We start from the raw sequence: 22955 nt of genomic DNA on the forward strand, positions 1-22955 counted from the left end.
TGGTGCACCCTGGCTGAGCGCCATGGCCAGCTGGCCGGGAAGCTGCTTCTCTTCCCTCCAGCCCGGCTGCCCTGCGCTCAGCCCAGGGAGGCTGCGTCTAGCTCCAGCTGTGAAAGCCACAGTCAGCTGGCTGGGGTGTTGCAGCCCTCCCGACCTCCCAGCTCCCACCATTCCTCGCAGCTACTCACCTGTGTTGTTGCTCAGTGAGTAGCTGCTCCTCAAATGAGGAAATCTAATGTAAATGTACTGCGCAGGTGCAGAGTTCAGAGAGGGCTCAAGAGCTACTCTTAGAGCTCTGGAGATCTACCGGTAGCTCATGATCTACTGGTTGGTGACCACGGCATTAGAGGATGTGCTGTTATGAGCTCCTGACGTTGAGGCTTATGTGATTATGTCCTGTGATGGTGTCACTTGTGTAGATATGTGGAGAGAGTTAGCAACAGGGTTTGTTGCAGGGGTAGGTTCCTGGGTGAGTGTATCTGAGATGTGGAGTGTGGTTACTGGAAATGATTTGCTTCAGTTTGGGGGCTCTGTAGGCGAGGATTGACCTATCTCCCAAGGCCGGTGAGAGTGATGGATTGTTTTCAATGATAGGTTGCAGATTGGTAATGATGCGCTGGAGGGATTAAAGCTGGGTGATGACCAGTGGGGTACTGTGGTTTTCCTTATCGGGCCTGTCTTGGAGTAGTTGACTTCTGGGTACTTGTCTGGCTATGTCAATCTATTTCCTCACTTCCCCAGGTGGGTATTTGAGTTTTAAGAATGCCTGATAAAGAACGTATAGTTGTTTGTCTCTGTCTGTGGGATTGGAGCAAATCTGGTTGTATCTTAGGGCTTGGCTGTAGACAATGGGTTGTGTGACTTGTCCTGGATGAAAGCTAAAGGCTTGTAGGAATAGCAGACAGTAGGTTTCTGGTATAGGATGGTGTTTGTGTGACCATCATTTATTTGTACCATAGCAGCCAGGAAGTGGATCTCCTGTGTAGACTAGTCCAGACAGAGATTGATAGGGGAAATTGTTGAAATCCCTGTGAAATTCTTCAAGGGCCTCATTCCTGTGTGTCCATATGATGATGTCATTAACATAGCATATGTAGAGGAAGGGTGCTAGGAGATGAGAGCTAAGGAAACATTGTTTGAGGTTGGCATATTGTGGGATCAGGCGGGTACCCATAGCAGTGCTGCTGACTTGAAGGTATACATTGTCCCCAAATTGAAATAGTTGTGGATGAAGACAAAGTCACATAGCTTAGTCACCAGGTGTGCTATTGCATTATCAAGGATAATGTTCCTGACAGTTTGTTCCTCATATGGAATGTTGATATAAAGAGCTTCTACATCTATAATGGCCAGTATGGTGTTCCCAGGCAGGTTACTGATGTTCTGTAGTTTCCTAAGGAAGTCAATGATGTCTTGAAGGTAGCTAGAAGTGCTGGTAGCATAGGGTCTGAGGAGAGAGTCAACATAGCTGGATAATCCTGCTGTAAGCGTGCCAATGCCTGAGATAATGGGACATCAGGGATTTCCAGGCTTATGGATCTTGGGTAGCAGATAGAATGTTCCTAGTCGGGGATCTGAGGGCAGGGGAGATGCAGATTTGGTCCTGAGTTGTAGCAGTGAGTTTCTTGAGCATATGGTGTAGTTTCTTTTGGTATTTCGCAGTGGGATCAGAGGAGAAAGGTCTGTAGAATGTGGTGTTGATGAATTGTCTGGCAGCCTTCTGTTTGTAATTTTGACCTATTCATGATTACAGCGCCTACTTTGTCAGCCTTATTTATTATATCAGAGTTGTTTTTGAGGCTGTGGATAGAGTTGCATTCTGCATGGCGGAGTTCGTGTCACATTATGTTGTTTGTTTACAATGTCAGCCAGAGCATGTTTGTGGAAGCAATCTGTGTAAAAGTCCAGTGTCATTTTGACCATCAGGAGGGGTCATCCTAGAAATCATCATCTTGTGGGGCTGATAAGGGGGATCCTGTGGGTCAGGATGTTCAGCAGTGTGTTGGAAATATTTCTTTAGTGGGAGATGGCAAAAATAGGCTTTGAGGTCACCACAGAACTGTAACTGTGTGGGGGAGGTGGGGCAGCAAGAGAGTCTCCGAGATAGGACTGACTTTTCTGCCCGGCTGAGTGTGTGGTTGGTTAGATTAACCCATCTTGTTAGGTGAGTTGAAGGTACCAGAGTTGTTGTACCCTGTGGCAAGTAGGAAGTTTAGATAGTTTATTGACCTTTTTTCTGTAGGGAAATGAAATAATCATTGTAAATGGCTTGTCTAGTTTTTGTAAAGTCCAGCCATGTGGAAATTTGTGAGGAAGCATGTTTCTGTATGAGAGTCTCTAGTTTTGAGAGCTCCTTCTTGATTTTCGTAATGTGTAGGATGCTGATTAAGTGGTTCCTCAGTTTCTTTGAGAGAGTGTGGCATTATATCTCACTGTAGTCTGTGTAGTATGTTGATTATAATGGATTTTTCACTTTCAGTCCATTGGGTATAATGTTCATCTGTTTGCACTTGGCGAGGAAGATGTCTGTCTGTATCTGTGGGAGTTTCTTTATGTATTTAATGGATTTCCACTTCATACGGCTAAATGCAGTTCCTTGCATGTTAGTCTCAGAGGAGTAGCCATGTTGGTCTGTAACTTTAAAAACAAGTTGTCCTGTGGCACCTGCATCATAGTGATTCGGTTGTAAGGCTGTCGCTTGGAGGATTAGGCAATGGCTATTGAACCAAAAGACCTGTTGTCATGGAGCGTGGGGCAGTCACCGGGCCCTGTAGCTATATGTGATTCTCACCCAGCAAGTAGAACAGAAGATTTATTCGTTAACAGGGACACAGCATAGCACAGACTTGTTATCGCAGGAACCAGGAGCAGACAGTACAATCCATCCTGGGGACAGGGGGCCCAGAGCCAGGCCCCCCAAGCCAGCTAGACTCATCCGAAAAAACTCTCACCCACCAACTGGTCCCAGCTGTCTAGGCAGCCCCACCTCCTCCTTTGTCCTGCTTCCAAGGCCCCAGGTGTTACCTGACTATCATTGGTTGCATCTTCCCCCTAGGATCAGCTGACAGAGCGGCCCAGGTGTGTGTGTGTCTCTCTCTCTCACTGACACTCTCTCACACACACACACACACACACACCAGTAGGAATCACACTCAGCATAACAAAGCAAACAGTGTACACAATCCCCACTATATCACACCTATGTTCTAATTGGGATGTGGTGCTGAATTTGAGATATTTTAGCATTTTTATCAGTATTTGAAATGGAGGTGGCTGTGAGTACATGTACATAGGTAACTCAGCTATGTAATGAACATACATGTTTTCAGGTGAGCATTAAATGAGGCAGGGTTTCCCAGAAACCATTATTAGCTGTCAGCTCCAACTCAGTGGATGAAAGAGAGCCCTGAATCTCCTCTTCTTCTCTCCCACCCCCTCAAATATCCTCCCCACTGCCTCCTTTCTCAGTCGTCATGGACAACATCAACATCCTGCCTGTTTCCCTATTAGAGCAGAAAAGCATGATTTCTTGGAAACCACTGTATCCTTCAAGCTCTTTCCTGAACACCTGTATCCTGTAAGCTAGAGTAAGAGTGTGTGTGTGTGTGTGTGTGTGTGTGTGTGTGTGTGTGTGTGTGTGTGTGTGTGTGCGCGCGCGCGCGCGCACATACAATAGTTTTTCTTAGTCTATGTAAAAATTCAATTTGAGGTTTTAGATCGAGTATAGACTTTATCTAGGATTTTTCTATCTGTCGGGGAGGAAGCTTGGTGAGGCTCAGAGTTTAAAAACACACACACACACACACACACACACACACACACACACACACACACAACAGATCTAGATTAAATTAAAAATCATACTGTGCTTTTTTTTGGAACTTGATGAAAATTTACTTGTGTTTAATTAAACCCTTGCCTGTAAGTGTTTTAAAAAAAACCCTCAAAAACCTCAAACCAGCAGAACCCACATGAAACCCAAACCAAATTATATAGAAAATAGGTTCCGGTACCCAGCCGACTGTTGGAGATTTGCGTACAGAGGTGCCGGTACACTCCGTTATTTCCAGGTAAGCTCTGACTGGAGGTGCCGGTACTGCATCTGGAGGTGCTGGTACTTCATACCAGGCAGTACCATCACAAAAAAAGCACTGGATATGCATATTAATGAACATTGCATGCAATTCTCATCATCCTTTCTCAAACGAGATACATTGCACTTGGAAAAGTACAGAGAAGAGCAACAAAAATTATTAGGGATATGGCACAATTTCCATATGGGGAGAGATTAAAAAGATCAGGATTGTTCATCCCAGAAAAGAGAGATCTAATGGAGGATACAATATGATATGAATGCTGTGGAGGAAGTGAATAAGAAAGTTTTACTCCTCCACATAACACAGTAATCATAGGTCACATAATGAAATTAATATTGGCAGCAGATTTAAAACAAATACATTTTTCACACCGTGCACTGTCAGCCTGTGGAACTTGTACGCAGGGGATGTTGTTAAGGCCAAAGGTAAAACTGGGTTCATGAAAATTAAATAAGTTCATGGACCTTAGCCAGTGATGGACCTAACAGCCAACATGGTGAGGGATATAATGCCATACCCCATGTATGCCTAAACCTGTCATTGCTAAAAGCTGGCCAGGGGATAGAGAACTACCCTAAATAATTGCTAGAGTATATCTTTTAGAAAAACATCCAATCTTGATTTTAACAGTTTGAGTGGCGGAGAATCCCCCGTGATTTTTGGTAGTGTTCCAATGCTTAAGTACCCTCAGTGTTAAAAATTCATGCCTAATTTCCAGTCTGAATTTGTCTAGCTTGAACTTCCAGCCATTGGATTGTGTTATAACTTTCTCTGATCAATTGAACAGCCCATTATTATTTGTTCCTCACATAAATACCTATAGGTAGTAATCAAGTCACTCCTTAACATTCTCTTTGTTAAACTCAGAGTGCTCAATCTGTTTATCTTATCATGATAAATCATGTTTTCTAATCTTTTAATCATTCTCTTCTCTGAGCCCTCTCCAATTTATCAACATCCTTCTTCAACTTTGGGCACCAGAACTGGACACAGTATTCCAACAGCAGTTGCACCAATTTACAGAGGTAAAATAAACTCTCTGCTCCTACCCAAGATTCCCATTTATTCATAATAGGATCGCATTAGCTGTTTTCGGTACAGCGTCGTATTGGGAGCTTACCTTCATCTGATTATCCACCTTGTCCCCCAAATCTTTTTCAGAGTCACTGCTTCCCAGGAAAGAGTTCCCCATCTGGTAAGTAGGGCGTGTATTCTTTGTTCCTAGGTGTATACCTATACATTTAGCCATAGTAAAGCACATACTGTTTGCTTGCACCAGTTTACCAAGAGATCTGGATTGCTCTGCATTATTGACCTGCTTTCTTCCTTATTTACCACTCACTTACCTTTGTGTAGTCTGCAGTCATTATCAGTGATGATTTTATGTTTTCTTCGAAGTCACCGATAAAAATGTTAAAAAGGGTAGAGCCTCTGGGACCTCACTAAACGCACATCTGCTTGATGCTTGCCTGTTTACAATTGCATTTTGAGGCCTATCAGTTAGCCAGTTTTTAATCAATTTAACATGTGCCATGTTAATTTTCTGTTCTAGTTTTTTAATCAAAATGTTGTGCAGTCCCAAGTCAAATACCTTACAGAAGTGTATGTATATTATGTCAACACTGTTACTTTTTTTATCATCCAAACTTACAATTTCATCTAAAAGAGCTTTCAGATTAGTTTAGCAGGCTCTAGTTTCCATGGATTTTCATTAGTTATATTACCACCTTTAATTTTTTATTAATCATATCTTATGTCAGCTGCTCCATCATCTTTCTAGGTACTGTTATAGGCTGAGAGACCTATAATTATTTGGGTCATCCCACTTAGCCTTTGTAAATATTGCCAAAATACTCGCTTTCTTTCTGCTTGTGGAACTTTCCCCTGTGCTGCGAGACTTATTAAAAATCAACATCAGTGGCCCACCAGCTCTTTTAAAACTCTTGGATGCAAGTTATCTAGACCAGCTTATTTAAAAATATCTAACTTCTTTCATTTGTGTTGTAATGTCTTCTGGAGAACCTAGTGGAATAGAAAGAATGTTACTGACCACATCATCTGTTTTCCCCAAAATGCGCAACAGAAATATTTATTGAGTACTGCTGCCTTTTCTGCATTATTATGAATAATTTTACCATTTCCATCTAGTAATGGACAAATATAATTTTCGGAATTTATTTGTTCCTAATATATTTTTAAAATTCTTTCTTAGTGCCCTTAACTCTTCTGTCCATAGATTCCTGCTTGTGTCTTCTTATATCACCTGTCAATTTTCTACAGTTCCTGACTTCTGATTTATATTCATTCCCATCCAAGTCTCCTTTCTTTCAGGTTTTTTTTTAATCTAGTCAATCTAGCTGTCCTATTAATAGCTACCTTAACTTCCCCTCTAAATCAGGTTGGTTTTTTAATCATCAGAATTGCTTTCCTCAGTTGTGAGATTGTGGTTTGAGAGCATCTAGTAAGATGTTCTTTAATTATGCCCAATTATCATTCACACTTTTCTGATTAAATTCTTCCTCTCATCTTATCTGGCTCATAATTTTTTTTCAACTTTGTGAAACTAGTCCTACTAAAGCACCAAGTATTTATATTGTTGCTGTGAACTTTATTCTTCTTGCACTTTATAAATGTGATCAAGTCACGATCACTTGTACCCAAGCTACTAATAAATCTTAGTTCTGTAATGAGTTCATTTTTATTTAATCGGGGCACAAAGTCTAATAATAAAAATTCCCCCATGTTGAATCCAACACACTTGGGTTAGAAAACTTTCACCATAATACTTAGAAATTACAAGGATGTTTTAGGACTGGCAGCATAAGACCTCCAGCATATGTCACTCACATTGAAGTCCCCTTAATCACTTAGCTTTTTTCCCTAAACCTTATAGATAGGTGTGTAAAGGGATCGTCATCCTGTTCCCTCATGGGATTTGGTGGCCATAGAAGGCACCAAGTGATAACCTATTTTGTGCTTTATCTATTAGGACAGTGAGAAATAAGCTATCACGATCACTTCACTCCAAATTATCAGTGACTTGGGAACAGTACAGTGAATTCATCTCTCCCTCCCCTTTTGCCCACTCAATCCTTCCTAAATAGGTTGTAACCATTGATTTTTAACATTCCAATCGTGTGAATAATCCCTTCAAGTTTACGAGCTAGACTGAATTTATGCTCATAAATGAGCAATTTGAGTTCATCTTGTTTATTGTCCAAGCTCCCATAATGTGATACATAGACAATTAAAGATTTTTTTTTTCTCTTCGTGGCCTAATGTTTGATTATTTTTGTTCTCAACATCTCAATTTTTGTGCTGTGTGCTCGTATCTTCCCTCTTTTTACTGTCCCCTTTTATTATTAGTTAAATACTCTTTTACCAGGGGTGGGCAAGAGGTTGCCAGTGGGCTGAATCCACCGGATCCGGCCCGTAGCCGCCTTGCCAGAACCCTTAGGCAGAGAGCATCTCATGCTTTAAACAGTCAGCTGCTCTCCACTCTGGATAGCTGGGGAAGGAGGAGGGAAATTTTTGCACACTGCCTCTTTCCCCCTCCTCCCCCAGCAAAATCTCTCAGCTCCCATTGGCCAGTTTCCAGCCAATAACTGCGGAGAAATTTTGCCAGAGGCAGGGGCAGTGTATGTAGCCTACCTCCCTTCTTCCTTTTCCCCTCCCCATGCCCGGAACGGAGCCACATGGAGCAGCCAGAAGCCTCGGACTGCAGCAGACAATCTGCCTCAGGTTTCTGCAGGGCTGCTGGCTGGAGCTGCCCTAGGTAAGTGCCTCCCAGCCAGAGCCTGCCTCTGGTACCCCCTCCTCCCAACTACCTGCCCCAGGCCACCACCCAAAGCCTCTGTACCACTTTTTCCCCCTTCTGCCAGGTCACAATTCCCTCTCAGACCCTGCACTCCCTCTTACACCTCTCTCCCAGGTCAGAATCCTCTCCTGCACCTTTACCCACTCCCTGCCCCTACAAACCATTTCCCTGCCCCAAGTCACTATCCAAACCTTCATCCAGGTCACAACTTCCTCCCAGACCTTGCACCCCCTCCTAGAGCCCCTTCCTCAGGCCAGAATCTTCTCCTGCACTCTTACTCCCTCCTGTACCCTGCACTGCAAAACCCTGCCCCAGATCACAACCCCCTTCTTCACCCAAACTCCCTCTCAGATCCCACCCGCCTCCTGCACCCAAATCCCTTATCCCAAGCTCCCTTCTGCACCCAACCTCCATTGCAGCCCCGGTACCCACTCCATAGAAGTGCGACCCTGGACCACTTCCCAAAATCTTGGAGTGGCCCCCCATTAAAAATTATTGCCCACCTCTGCTGTTAACTATTCTAGGCATCTTGTCTCTGAGAACATTGGTCCCCCTTCTACTGAGGCAGAAGTAATCTAAACCAGTGTTTCCCAACCGCCAGTCTGTGAACTGCTGGCTGCCAGGCCATGGTGGCTCTAGGGTTGGGGATGGGGTACATGGCCCCGCACCTCACCTCACCTCCCGCTGCGGCTATTGGGAGAGGGGAATTTCCCAGATACAGAAGAGCAATTAACTCAGTGGTGGGAGGGCCATGCGGAGCCCAACATAGCACCCTTAGAGCAGCTGTGACCAGAGCAGCAGCACGCAGCTGGGAGGCAGTGCAAGGCAAGGGGAAGAGGGTGGAGCAGGCACTGGAGGGCTCTGGGAGCAGGGCTAGTACTGGGGAGGTCTGAGAGGTGGGAAGCGGGCACTGGGGCATCTGGGGTAGGGAGCTGGCACTAGAGGGCTTTGGAGGGTGGGGCTAATAGTGGGGGAGCTACAGGGGCAGGGCTGGCACTGGGTGAGTGTGGGGATGGGGCTAATATTGAGGTCTGGGGCCTGGCACTGGGGAGCTCTGAGGGAGCCAGGTACAATGGGGCTTTGGAAACAGGAGGTTAGCACTGGGTAGTCTGGTGTTTGGGGGCTCTGAGGGGTGGGGGTTGGCCCTGAGATGTTTGGGATGGGGGGCTAGCACTAGGGGACTCTGCGGGTGGAAGGTTGGCACTGGGGAGCGTTGGGTGCAGGGGACTCTGGGGCCAGTGGCTGGCGCTGGATGTGGAGGGGTGGGGGGCTCTAGGGGTTAAGGCTGGCACTGGAGCCCCCAGAGCCGCCATCAACAGCCAACTTCTGCTGTGGCAGTTGCCCGCCACGTGGCAACTGCTGGAGCTGAAGCCGGCTGTAGCGGCTCTGAGGGTCAGGGCTTTTGGTGGACTGTTAACATTTTATTTGCATATCCGCATAGTTATTATTTGCCTTGCAAATATGCAAATAAAATGTTAATATGCCAAAAGTTTGTGAATGGGTTTGCTGGTCCACAGTATAAAAAAGGTTGGGAACCACTGATCTAAACTATGCATCTGCCTCTCACTACAGAAGGTGGACCGCCTACAACATTTACCAAGCTAGAGATTCACTTCCAGAACCATGTATCTTCTGCCTTCCTTTTTTTGGTTGTGGTTGTGTTTGTGTTTGTACAGCATCTAGCACAGGAGGCTCCTTAGTGCTGCAATAATACAAATAATTAATAGGGCAGTGCCACTTACTACTTAACTTTTATTAATATTTTAGTGACCCCTTCATCGCACTTCTGGGGGAGAGATTCCAAAGCAAAACAAAGAACAGTTGTGGTTGCTAAGTAAGAGCAAAGTTGCATTATTTTGAAAACTCGAGAATGTAATGGTACATAGAGACGTATATCCTAAACTTGCATTCCTCGTGTAAACATGCACATTATTCTTATTAATTTTTCATTAGTTGCTATACTTTAGTATTAGGTAATCATGCATGCTTATTGTGCAGCTGTGTTGTGGAAAATCTAAGCATAATTAGCAGTTTCTAGGCAAGACATCCAAGATGAGCTTTTATCTGTCAACATTTCTTGTTAGCTGTCTTTTAATAAAGACCCTTAGCATTTTACCTGGGTATTTCATGTTCGTAAGATCAACAGGAAAATAAGAAATATTGTCTTGAGTTATAAACCCTTATTTGCATACATTAAAAACAGTGCAGACTTTTCAAGCACAATATACAATAAGAGGAAGTGAAATGCTAAAATCAACTGAGCCTCATGTGAGCCAGCTTAGAACTGCAGAAACAAAAAAGAAAACAACCTTCTTAATTTGTGTCTATAAAACTGACCATGAGCCTGTCTGAACAAACTATTGCACCTTGAAAACACTTTACCCATTGAAAGCACACCCTGCTACGTTGTGGTGGGTCAACGCAAGGGAGAAAAGGTTTGGATTACTCCTTTTCCATTTAAGGGAGCATATGCTTCCATGCTGTTATTTTAGGAAATAAGAGTGGCACCTTGTTTAGTCTCCAAGGCTGTCGGACAGATCATGGCTGCCTCCACAGCTGTCTGTTTTGTGTGCGCAAAGAAAAAAAACTCCTCTGAAATGTGAAGCCCTAGTACAATTTACATAAGATTGCAGCTGCCATGGAGAAGCTGGGCTCAGTGCCAAGCTGTTCTCCATATTACAAAATCCCTCTAGCACTAGTAGCTTCCAAAGCAAACAACTGAGTAGTACCTGAAGGCATCAGCCCTCTGAAACAGTAGGGCCTGGAGGGCTGTGACCTGATAGCTTTTTGCTTTAGAAAGGACTTTAATCAAGAACACATCACTGCTTTGAGGAAGACTTTTGATTTCTGGAGTCACCCCTGGGATCAGCAGGGCAGTGAGTATTATGGAAAGTGACACTGAGCTACTGGGGCCTCCTCTATGCAGAAAATGTTAGGCAATTATCCCCCACGCTTGGTCTAGCACAGGTACTGGCAAGGATCTAAACTGTAATATTGGCTAACCACAGACACATATACTGCCATGTTGTCTGACCTACTCTGAGCAATGTTTGATGACATGGTTATCTACTATATATTTCAGCGTATTTGTGCATTTCTGTGTCCGTCTATCTGAGTCCATTTGTTCAAGAATTCCTCCTAAACAGTAAGAGCTATAACCACCAAATGTGGTATGCAGCTTCCTCTTATCACAGCTTAGAGCAAAGTCCAGGGTTTGGTTGTGCCAGGACAATGGGATGTGAGTGGAATGTGACTGTTTCTCATCAGACGAAAAGGGAGTGTGATAGCAGGGACAGTTATGCACACAAATGACCACAGGGGGTCAGCAAGCACAGTGTCCCAACTCCAGGGAGCAGCTGTTGGCCAGCAGCACAGCCTGGGACGGCCTTCCAGCCTCGTGGCCTGCCTTTCCAGGGAGCAACTAGTAGGCGGACCATGCATCTAGAGAAGCCAGCGAGCAGGTGAGCTGCACAGCCTCTGATGCCGCAGGCTGGCCATGGGAGCAGTTGCTTGCTGCCCCACCCTGAGCCCTCCCCACTGCCTTGAGGCCCCCAACTCCTGCACTCCCATTCCCTTCCTTGAGTCCCCCACTTCCTGTTCTGACTCCTGCGCCCCCTGCCCTGAGCCCCTCCTCATCTACAACCCTGACTCCTGTACCCCCCACACCCAAGCTGCCTGCCTTTCGCTCCCCCCCCTTCACATCCTCTGCCCCGTGCCTTGATAGACCCAAGCTATGCTGGGTAAGTCTTCTCATTTGTCTATACTAGCATTTGTGCCATTGCTAGGACTATTGCAGTTGCTTTGAAGCTGGATTAATATTGGAAGACTTATCCAAGTGATCAGTGTAGAGATCGCATGGGAGACAGTTTGAAGACAGGTTTGCAATCTCTCACTTTTGCCGTTTCTTTCCACCACCCCTTTCGCACTTTAATCCAAGTGCTCACACACAAAAGCCTAACTTTTGTAATATATATTAAACAGTTTAAAATATACCTTCAAAGAAGAAAACTTCCGTTTATTGAGATGGTTGCAGTTCTTCCTATGCAATCAAACATTCTTGCTATTAGCAACCCTCGTCCTCCTCTGTCGTTCGCCATACCTGTTGTTCTTCATCTTCAATCAAATTATAAGCAGGGATGTGAAAGTGTAGCCATGTTCATGGTTAACTGGTGAGCCGGGGCTTATTGGTCCGTGTTCAGTTACAGTCTCCCAATATGCATGGGAAGCCAGCTTAAAAGCTGGTTCCTGGGTAGCTACCTGCTATCCCGCACTACTGCCTCTGTATCACTTAAATGCATTTTAACATCCTTAATTATAAGTACATCAAGGCAGTACCTCCCCTGTATATTAAGTGTTAATCTGGCAATTTACCACATTTTGGGGTGCTGTGAAACAAGCAAATGATGAGAGTTATGAGGGACTAAAACAATCATAGGTAATTGTTCAATCCTTGGGATATGTTTATAAGGGGAAGGAGGACTCCCTTTAATGCTGTGAGATCTGTGAAGTGAAAAGCCTTATTACTTCGGCAGTATTCGCAGGTTCGTGTAGGAACGTTTTAGAAATCACTTTTTTTAATTATAAAAATGTTTTTAATTTTTTTAAATCCTCGCTTTATTTGGACTCCAGACAGCTTTGTTGCAGTAAAAAATCTTTAGGTATTAAAAATATTTTGATTGGCTGAGCTCCTAAGTTATTTATAATGGGGAAAGGTGGTAAAATACTGTCTTTGCAGCTCAGTTGACGGTTTACGTGGTTCAGCAAGATAATCAGTCAGACAATAGCATGTGAGTGATTTATTTTTGTTTAGATAAATCACCTGATGTCACCAGCCCTCAATTATTTAACATTCTAGAGAATATGGTAAACAAAGCTGTTCTGTTGATCTAGGTTATAAATGTAGCCTTTCATAAAGGATTTGCGACTACAGTAGCAGCCTGTTGCCTATGGAGACAAAATGTTCTTAATATACATATGTCTCTCTTAATTGGATTTGTTTTATTTTATATTCAATGAACAAAATGAAATTGGTTTCCAAAAAAGGTGTTAAACCAGTTATTTTCTGTTAAAATACCTGTGATTAAGTGAGTGGTGCATTGGAATACAGGGGTTCCCTTGGGATTGTCACCCAGAGTGCTATTCATGCCACTGAGTGTGTCAGCCTGTTCTCTGGACCATTCCATTACCGTATCCTGCTGGACCAGAAGCAGTGGTCTCCCCCAGCCATGGCATTGTCACACAGCCTGCAGAGCATCACAGACACTGAAACAGCTCAGCTATGGGAGGTTTTAGCTATAGGGACATTGATTGCACCTAGGACCACAGCCCACAAAGAGGACCAAAACCCCAAATAAATCCATCTTACTCTATATAAAAGTTCTACACAGAGAATACTTATAAGTTTTCCCTCTTATCAATGAAAAAGAGAAGTGCACAGTGGTTGCTCTCCCCCTCCCTTCCTCTCCCTTCCCCTGGTAACAGTTATTTAAATTGGCCTTGATAATAAACAAAAGTATTTTTATTAAGTATAAAAAGTAGGATTTAAGTGATTGGAAAGGAAAACAGACAGATCAAAGTAAGTTACTAAGCCAAAATAAACAAAACACGTCAGATAATCCTAATACACTTTTTTACATGCAATACAACTTATTACATGCAAATTCTTACCCTAACATTTGTTCTAATCATCTCTTTCACAAGCTAAGCAGTCTACTAGCTTGGACTCAATCCTTCCCCCATTCAGTCTTAGATGTTTCCAGCAGGAATTTTGTGTGATAACTTGGGGAGAGGCTCCTGGCATCTGACCACTACCCCTATTGTTTGGTCCCTCTTCCTCCTTTATAACTGTTTTGGCTTTGTGCTCAGTTCATTTTTCTCACCTTGAGTGGAATAATACCAGAAGCAAAATGGGTTCTAACATCAGATGGCATGGTCACATGTCTTGGTAGAACCAACCACAGTTTGGGCTTACAGGAAAAACAAAACCATTCACAAGTCATTGACTTGATCACCAAGCCATTAAGTTCTCAAAAGAACAATAATGGCTTTTACTAGAATACCTGGACTAATAACATAGGTGCCCACTTAATATATCTAACTCACATACAAGAAAGATACATGCACAAAATTAGAATATGCATATTCAGCAGATTATAACTTTAAAAATGCTATGTTACATAATGTACTTTACCTAAAACATCTTTGAGGTATGCACGTTCATATTCATAAGCCCATTTTCATAAAGCATAGGAGGCCATGACAAAGTGGGTTTTTTTAACTGGTACTTGGCTTCAAAACTAGTACAGAGGCCTGGTTTCTGGAATTGCAGAGAAAAATACAGATTTCTCCCAAGCTTTTCAGAGTGAGTGCCATTAATTTCTGTAGAATCTGTGCTCATTTTAAAAACAAAGTTTCAAGATCCTGACCTCCCCTCCCATCCAAGACTAGTTTTATCTGTGCCTTTCTCAAAAAGTATATTGCAGGCAATCAAAACCTGTGCACATGCTTTGTCCAAATTCATACATTACTTGAAGGGGACAGTTTGAGTTCTTACAGTTTGGAACAACTTTTTTCAAATATGACTGGATGGTAAACGAACTGCAGTGTTGTCTCCCTAAATATGTCAACAGACACACAAACTATCTACTGCTGCTCAATTCTTTCCAAAGTGCAACACAATGAGAATAGATTGGCCGTCTCCATTTTCACTCCTATTTAGATCCTTTTTGGAAAATTTTCCTGTTTTGTGAAACTGACAAGAATCAAATCAGTTTTGCTACAGAGCCATTTAAGAGAGCTCTGAGTTGAGCAGCAGCAGAGACAGGCACTGGAACTGTTGACTGAGAAGCAGGACATACAAGAGAGAGTTGGGAGAACAGTAGAGTAGCTGAGGCACCTTTCTGAAGAAAACAAGAAGCCATGGGTTTAAAGGATGGACATACACACACACATGGGTTTAAAGGACAGGGACCCACACAGAGAATGTGCACCTTGTCCCTTCTGACAGTGTAAGGGTTTGTTTACCACTCTTGCTACCCAAAAGCTTTTAGAAAATATGGAGCAGAGTCCTGGGACAGTATCTTGGTGAGATGTTTAGTATATTTCCCAATCCTAGCAGCTCAGGGGGGCAGGGATTGCTTCTCATTATGGTTTTGCTCCAGGCAGTAGGCGATCAAATATTTCACTGTCTGGTAAAATTTCTAAGCCCTATGTTTTGGAGCATGGGGAGGAGAGGTTGATGGGCTACATTAGAAAGAGAAATACAGCATATAAAAAGAATTGGAGAAGAAAGGAGAAACATGAAATATCAAAGTCAGAATACACAGCAAAGCAAAAGGGAAAGAGAGCGCTATGGGAGGGATGGGGGAAGAGAAAGAAAGAGAGAGGGGAACAAGAAGAAATATACTGTTGGCTTAACATTTTCCAAAATAAGAGCCAAAAATTAGGCTCCCAGGTGTCCAGCAGACTGGCTCATAGGCAGTCATGCCTAGTGATTGGAATCCAAGTGCCAGAGACAAGGGGCAAGACAGAGTTGAAGTCAGGAATCAGAGTTGAGGGTCTGGACTGAAGTCAGAACCAGGGACTGAGAGAGGGTCAGAGTCGAGAGTTAGAGCCGAGGATCAGGGCTGGATTACTAGTCAGAGATGGAAGGAGCAGGGCTCAAGATAGGAGTGAGGCTAGGTGAAAACAAGGTCGGAGCAGAAGCAGGCTGCATAGGGAAGTAGAGTCCCATGGGCATGTGTGCTGAGTGGCCAGCAAGAAGCTCCTGCTGCTAGATTTAAGAGCTGGCTTGCTCAGCCAGTCAGGCAGGGTGGTCCATCAGGCAGCCTGGCTGGCTCAGAGTACTGAGCACGTGCAGCTGAGGTCCTTACTCCTGACACTAGGTGCCTTATGGAGTTGTCAAAAGTGCTTACGTGAAGTGGAAGCACAAATCCTATTGACTGCACATGAACATAGGAGCCTAAACTGAGGTCATGTCTACACTATGCAGCTTGTAGCAACAAAGCTGTGTTGACTTAGCCCTGTTGCTAAACATTGGCATGTGTGAATACTGCTAGCCCCCATGAGCAGCTTTCACTTGATTGGCACGAGAGCGCTCCTGCTAACAAATCATCATTCACACTTGCACGTGCCATGGCAAAACTTTTGTCATTCAAGGGAGGGAGTTTAAGCACCCATGAATGACAGAAGTTTTATCAATCAATTGCAAGTGTAGACATAACCTTAGACTCCTTATTTTAATCAAAATTCTGGCTGTTGAAGGCCATATAAAACAGTGGGTGAAGTCAGGAAGGGGAAAATGGCCTGTCAAAAGCACAAGAGATTGGAATAAGTAAGGCTGGTCAAAAAGAACATTGCTAAGGTATTATAATTACTAACATTGCCCATCCCATTGTGATGGTAGACATACACATGGTCTTCTCCCTCCCCACTGCTCCTAGGGCTGGGGAGCCTTGGGCCATGAGGTCTCCTGCTTCCCCACTGCTCCCGAGGGTGGGGAGGCTCAGGCCATGCAGCCTCTTCCCTCCCCCTCTGCTCCAGGGATACTGGGGTGCTCTCATGCTCTTCCTCTCCCCGTGATGAGGGGGGAGGAGGGGGCTCAGCAGAGGGGGCGGGGCTGGGGCCTGCCTACCCCTAGAAACTTCTCAAGTCTTCTCAAATGTTCTCTTTGACAGTCACCTCTCCTTTTATTCTAGTATGGATTCAATTCACATCACTGATATATTTCAACAATTTTGTTTTACAATATTTGAGCAGCTGTATTGCTTGTCGCCTCCTGTTCACCAACTAGTAAGTTAATTGTGGTGACATTTGTATATATTCAATAAATATTTGTCCTGCTCTTTGGCCAGCCTTAGGCTTGTGTAATTTATAAAATTGATTAAGTACAGCAAAAATAAACAGTATACAATATTTTGTATTAATTTAAATGTCAGGGAAAACAGTGTTAGGTGGGCATAGAAGCTCCAATATTTTTCACCCTGGATAATAGGCTTAATCCTCAGGCCACTGTGTGTCAGGTAAGTTTCTGCAAGCCTTGTACATTGTATTTCATTACCTGATCACTATAAAGAATGAGGGTCAATTCTTGCCCCAGCTCCCGACAGCTTTTTTGAACTTCTTTGGCTTAAGGCACAGCTGTAAGAATTTTGGTAGTCTCTAGTCCTCATGGAGTTTGGTACATTTTACCACAGTCAGCAGCCTTCTGTGGTGAAAGTGTGTGACCATAATTGTAGTAAGTGTTGATATTGGAGCTGAGGGATATTGATGGAACTGTGTGTGGTTGAATTTACAACAGTGCCTGCCCATACTAAGGATATGTACTGTATCTACTGGATTGGGGCCTCCCCTGGGGCTACCATAATGCATATAATAATAGTTCAGGGAAGTATTATTGTTCACTTTCATGAGCACTAACTATATTAAACAATATTTCCGATCAGTAGAACAGGTTAAATTACTTGTGCTAGGTATTGCAGAGGTGTATGGTTAATAGTTGTTTTATAAAACCCTGTACTTGTCCACTGAAATCTGTTCTTTTAGAAATGACACAGTCCGTTGAGATGCATCCTCTCATTCAAAGAGATCCCTTATCCAACAGCAATAAATTAATTACATCAGCACAACAGGATAGAATGATTAGAGAAAATTTACTTTTGTTTTTCTCAGGTTCTAAAGTATTTTTCTTATTTAAACTTTTAGGATCCTTCAAAGCTTTGCAAGAAAGTGGGAGAAATTGCACCAGTTGAATTCCATGCTGAGGAAAACCTACAAGGAGAAACAAGTCCTGCATCTAAGAAACTTTCTCCGTTACCCACTCAAATGACAGATTATGTAAAGTCATCTCCTTCTGCTCTTGTCGGTAGCCGTGATCCTGACTTGAAGGATAGAGCACAAATTAATGGAGCAACAACCGTAACAGAAAAATTGGCTCAACTCATTGCAATTTGCCCCCCCTCCAAGTCTTCCAAAACAAAGCAGAAGAAGCCAGGAACTGGAACTTCATCTGGGTTGGTTAAAAACTCTGGGAAGAAGCCACCAGGAACTGGAACTGTAGCTGGACTGGTTAATAAGGACTTAGTAAAGAAATTGCCAGGAACTAGCCTTGCTGCTGGATTGGACTCAGGGAAGAAGCCACTGGGGACTGGCACTGCAGCCATATTGGTTAACAAAGACTCTGGGAAGAAGCCGCCAGGGATTGGCCCTTCAGCTGGACAGATTAACAAGGACTCTGGAAAGAAGTCACCAGGGATTGACACTCCAGCTGCATTAATTAACAAGGACTCTGGGAAGAAGCAGCCAGTGACTAGCTCTGTGGCTGTTTTAGTTCATAAGGACTCTGGGAAGAAGCCACCAGGGATTGGCATCCCAGTGGGATTGGTTAACAAGGAATTGGGAAAGAAGTCACTGGGGATTGGTGCCCCAGTGGGATTGGTAAACAAGGAGTCTGGGAAGAAGCTGCTGGGAATTAGCACCCCAGCAGGATTGATTAACAAAGACTCTGGGAAGAAGCTGCTGGGGATTGGCACCCCAGTGGGACTAGTGAGCAAGGACTCTGGGAAGAAACTGCCAGGCACTTCAGCAGGATTAACAAACAAGGACTCTGGAAGTCTGAAAGCTGATTCTGTCAGTCCTGCTTCTGAGACCTTCAAGCTTTCTTGCAGCACGAACCTCAGTAATCTCGAAAGCCATGAGACTACAGAATTCTTGAAAGATAACACCAACAGTAAAACTTTTGAGAAACATATTATAAGACAGAATAAAGATAATATCTTGGAAAAGATTTCACTTCGAAAAGAGGTTTCTGGCATAGACAAAGAAATATTTAATGAAGGAACCTGTATTCAGCAGGACAGTTTCTCATCCAGTGAAAAGGGCACTTATGAAACATCTAAGCATGAAAAGCAGCCTCCAGTGTATTGCACTACACCAGACTTTAGGACAGGAGGAGCTTCAGATGTCTCTACAGCAAAGTCCCCGTTTAGTGCTGTTGGAGAGGGAAACCTCCCATCACCCTCACCCACAGTGTCTGTTACTACCTTAAACAGGAGCCCCACAGCAACCTCCTCTCAGTTAGCTTCAAATCCAGCATATGTAAGTACCACCACAGATCTGTTAGAAGGCATTTCGGAGCAGATTGGGAAGACTCAGTTTTCTTCGGACAGTACACTTTTGCACCTGAACCGATCATCAGCTCACAGTCTGAGCACTGATTTTAAAGGTGTGGATAAAGAATTACATGATTTAAAAGCCACACGTACAGAGACCACAAGAACTAGTCCCTCCATAGGGAAAAAAAACAGTCTGACAACTGAATCAAATGTTCATGCTACCGTCACCTCTTCAGTTGTTAGCTTCACAAGTTTGTTTAATACCAAACAGTTTCTAAAGATTGGTGCAATAACTGCATCAGGGAAACCTTGCCAAGGAGCTGAAGACCTAAGTGCTACTCAGTCAAAATCTTTAAAGAAAAGAAAAGGAAGGAAACCACGGTGGACTAAAGTGGTGTCTAGAAACATGTGTCGGCCTACAAAGGGTCTAGAATTAGAAAGGTCAGAGCTTTTTAAAAACATTTCGTGCAGTGCACTATCCAACAGTAGTCTGGAGCAAGCTAAATTCTTGAAAAATATAGGGTCAACTTCATTTGTAGAGCATGAATTTGTCAAACATCAGTTGCCAAAACTGAGCAAGTCCAACGGTGGACAGTCTCTGGCTCTGTTAACTGAAGCTGACAAACAGACTCAAAAATTTTATAGTACTCACAAACCGCCCTCCAGTGTGTGTGTGTCAGGTGACCTCTTGCCAGACTTTTATAAACCCAAAAGAGGAAGGCCTAAATCAAAGGAGATGCCCCAGCTGGAAGGTCCCCCAAAGAGAACCCTAAAAATCCCAGCATCAAAAGTTTTCTCAGTGCAATCAAAGGAAGAACAAGAGCCTCCTGTTCTGCAACCCGAGATAGAAATTCCCTCCCTAAAACAAAGCTTAGCGGGACAGATTTTTCCTAAGAAGAGAGGGCGACCCAAAAGGCAGATCAGATCAGCTCTTAAAATGAAACCACCTATTCTGTCTGTAGCACCTTTTGTTGCGACAGATAATTTAAACAAAATGGAGTCTGAAAGTGATCAGCAATGTAGTGGGGATTTTTTTGAGAGGAAAGAACAGGTCAGAGATCCAGAGGAAGCCCAGAATACTAATATGTGTAGCATGAGAGACCCTGAGGCAGAATCAGATAGAAAAGTTATCAAGAGAAATAATGGGCAATTAATGAAAACAATTATCCGAAAAATAAACAAAATGAAAACCTTGAAGCGAAAAAAGCTTTTGAATCAAATCCTCTGTAGCACAGTGGAACCAAATAACAAAGGGAAAGTGCAATCCAAAGTCCACAATACAGTGTCAACCCTTGCTGCCACATTTGGTTCAAAATTAGGCCAGCAGATAAATGTTAGCAAGAAAGGAACCATTTACATAGGAAAGAGAAGAGGTAGGAAACCAAAAACTGTCCTGAATGGTATTTTAACTAGTAATTCTGCCAGTTTAACTATTCTAGAGAATACTACCCAGCAAACAGCTGGGACACCCCTGGGACATGTACTTCCTCCTTTGCTGCCTTCAGCAGCTAATAATTCAGAGGTTCTTCCATCTCCAGTGTGCTCTCAGTCTTCAGCAGCCAGTGGGGGGCAAAGCCCTGTCAGCAGCGATGCAGGATTTGTGGAGCCCAGTTCAGTGCCATACTTACATATACACTCCAGACAAGGAAGTTTAATTCAGACCCTTGCAATGAAAAAGGCCTCCAAGGGAAGGAGGAGATTATCTCCTCCTACTTTATTGCCGAACTCTCCTTCTCACTTAAGTGAACTGACATCGCTGAAGGAAGCCACTCCTTCACCAATTAGTGAGTCTCACAGTGATGAGACAGTCCCCAGTGACAGTGGAATAGGAACAGATAATAACAGTACTTCAGACCGAGCAGAGAAATTCTGTGGGCAGAAGAAGAAAAGACATTCGTTTGAGCACGTTTCCCTCATTTCCCCTGACACCTCCACAGTTTTAAGTAGCCTAAAAGAAAAACACAAACATAAGTGTAAGCGCCGGGGTCACGATTACCTCAGTTATGATAAAATGAAAAGACAGAAACGAAAAAGGAAAAAGAAATACCCTCAGCTCCGAGGTAGGCAAGACCCCGATTTCCTCGCTGAGTTAGAGGAACTAATAAGTCGGTTGAGTGAAATAAGAATAACCCACAGAAGTCATCATTTTATACCCCGAGACCTACTGCCTACTATTTTTAGGATAAACTTCAATAGCTTCTATACTCATCCAACCTTTCCTTTAGATCCTTTGCACTACATTCGGAAACCTGATTTAAAGAAGAAGAGAGGCAGACCCCCCAAGATGCGGGAGGCTATGGCAGAAATGCCTTTCATGCATAGTCTTAGTTTTCCTCTTTCCAGTACTGGATTCTATCCCTCTTATGGCATGCCTTATTCTCCTTCTCCCCTTGCAGCTACTCCAATAGGACTAGGTTATTATGGAAGGTACCCTCCAACTCTTTATCCTCCACCACCTTCTCCTTCTTTTACTACCCCACTGCCACCACCTTCTTACATGCATGCAGGCCATTTGCTTCTTAATCCTGCCAAATACCACAAGAAGAAGCATAAGCTTCTACGTCAAGAAGCCTTCCTCACAACTAGCAGGACTCCACTCCTGTCTATGAGCACCTATCCCAGTGTTCCACCTGAAATGGCTTATGGCTGGATGCTTGAGCATAAACACAGACATCGTCATAAACATAGAGAACATCGTTCTTCAGAGCAACCACAGGTTTCCATGGACACTATAACTTCTAACAGCTCTTCCAGAACAGTCCTGGAATCCTTGAAGCGCTACAGATTTGGAAAGGAAGCTGTTGGTGAGAGATACAAACATAAAGAGAAACACAGATGTCATATGTCTTGTCCGCACCTTTCACCTTCTAAGGGTTTGCTAAGCAGAGAGGAACAATGGGTCAGGAGAGAACCTTCGGAGTCTAACTCTTTAGCATTGGGATTACAGACACCATTACAGATCGACTGTTCTGAAAACTCTGCAGGTCTGTCCTTGGGAGGATTCACCCCTAGTTCTGAGCCAGCTAGCAGTGATGAACACACAAATCTTTTCACGAGTGCAATAGGCAGCTGCAGAGTCACTAACTCTACCAGCAGTAGTGGACGTAAAAAATTAACTGACAGTCCTGGACTCTTCAGTACACAGGAGGCTTCACTCAGCCGACCTCTCAGAAAGGACCCGTTGCCTTCTATTGAAAAGGCACTACAGCCACTGTCAGGTAGGACAGATTTCTGTGGTACCTCCCTTCTCGATGGTAGTGTTCCTATAGTGTTCCATATCTAATAAGGCCATTTTTATAAAGTTTGGTGGCAAAAGTTACAATGGTTTATAAACATTTTCCTATGTTAGAAAACTACCAGTATAATGGAGCTCTGAAATACCGTGTTTCACTTTGAGCATCTCCACAGTATTGGAACACTGTCCAGTATAGTACTAACTACAGTTTATTGGACAGTCTGACACATAGAAGTACTATCAAGATTACCCAAGTGGAATTTCACATAGTCCTTTATTACTGTTTTCTTGGAACAATACCATCCTTATGATTAAGGATGCACTTTCCTTTTACAAGCTCCTATTGAGCACTTTGAACTTCCTGGGAAAATTGTTCTTTGGGTTGAAATTTCTCATGCTTGATTCCAGTCTAAAGGAAAAGGATGTTGTTTTTCTGGTTTGGTTTATTTGTTTAATTTGGTAAAATTGTATTTGGCTGGTTTTGAGCTAGCCAGTAATACACTTGTCCCCATGCTGTAAGAATTTTTTTTTAAACTCTTAGCTAATTCAGTGCAGTCTTATAGAGTAGTAATAGTAATAAAGTAACTATAAGTGATTACCATCTTTTTGTGCAACAGATCCTGTACCCTTTTGTGTTTGTAAATCATACCTGCTTGTTTAATCAAATATTTTTTCTGTTTTACTCCCCATAGTGA

The 22955-nt window shown here is 43.4% G+C and overlaps 1 protein-coding gene across 3 annotated transcripts in view; it reads left to right on the forward strand.

Moving 5' to 3' along the window:
* Positions 1 to 22955, forward strand: part of ASH1L (ASH1 like histone lysine methyltransferase) — a 157478-nt gene that overhangs the window by 39004 nt on the left and 95519 nt on the right. The window contains exons 2-3 of one of the 3 annotated variants that reach the window (XM_075907957.1): positions 5259 to 5292; positions 17617 to 22243. In XM_075907957.1, coding sequence (XP_075764072.1) covers positions 5259 to 5292; positions 17617 to 22243 — 4661 coding nt within the window. Of the gene's footprint in view, positions 1 to 5258; positions 5293 to 9761; positions 10791 to 17616; positions 22244 to 22955 lie in introns of those variants that run through there. The other 2 variants (XM_075907958.1, XM_075907956.1) reach the window with 2 other exon arrangements.

Source organism: Pelodiscus sinensis, chromosome 24 (assembly GCF_049634645.1).
Source record: "Pelodiscus sinensis isolate JC-2024 chromosome 24, ASM4963464v1, whole genome shotgun sequence".
NCBI classification, from domain to species: Eukaryota; Metazoa; Chordata; order Testudines; family Trionychidae; genus Pelodiscus; species Pelodiscus sinensis.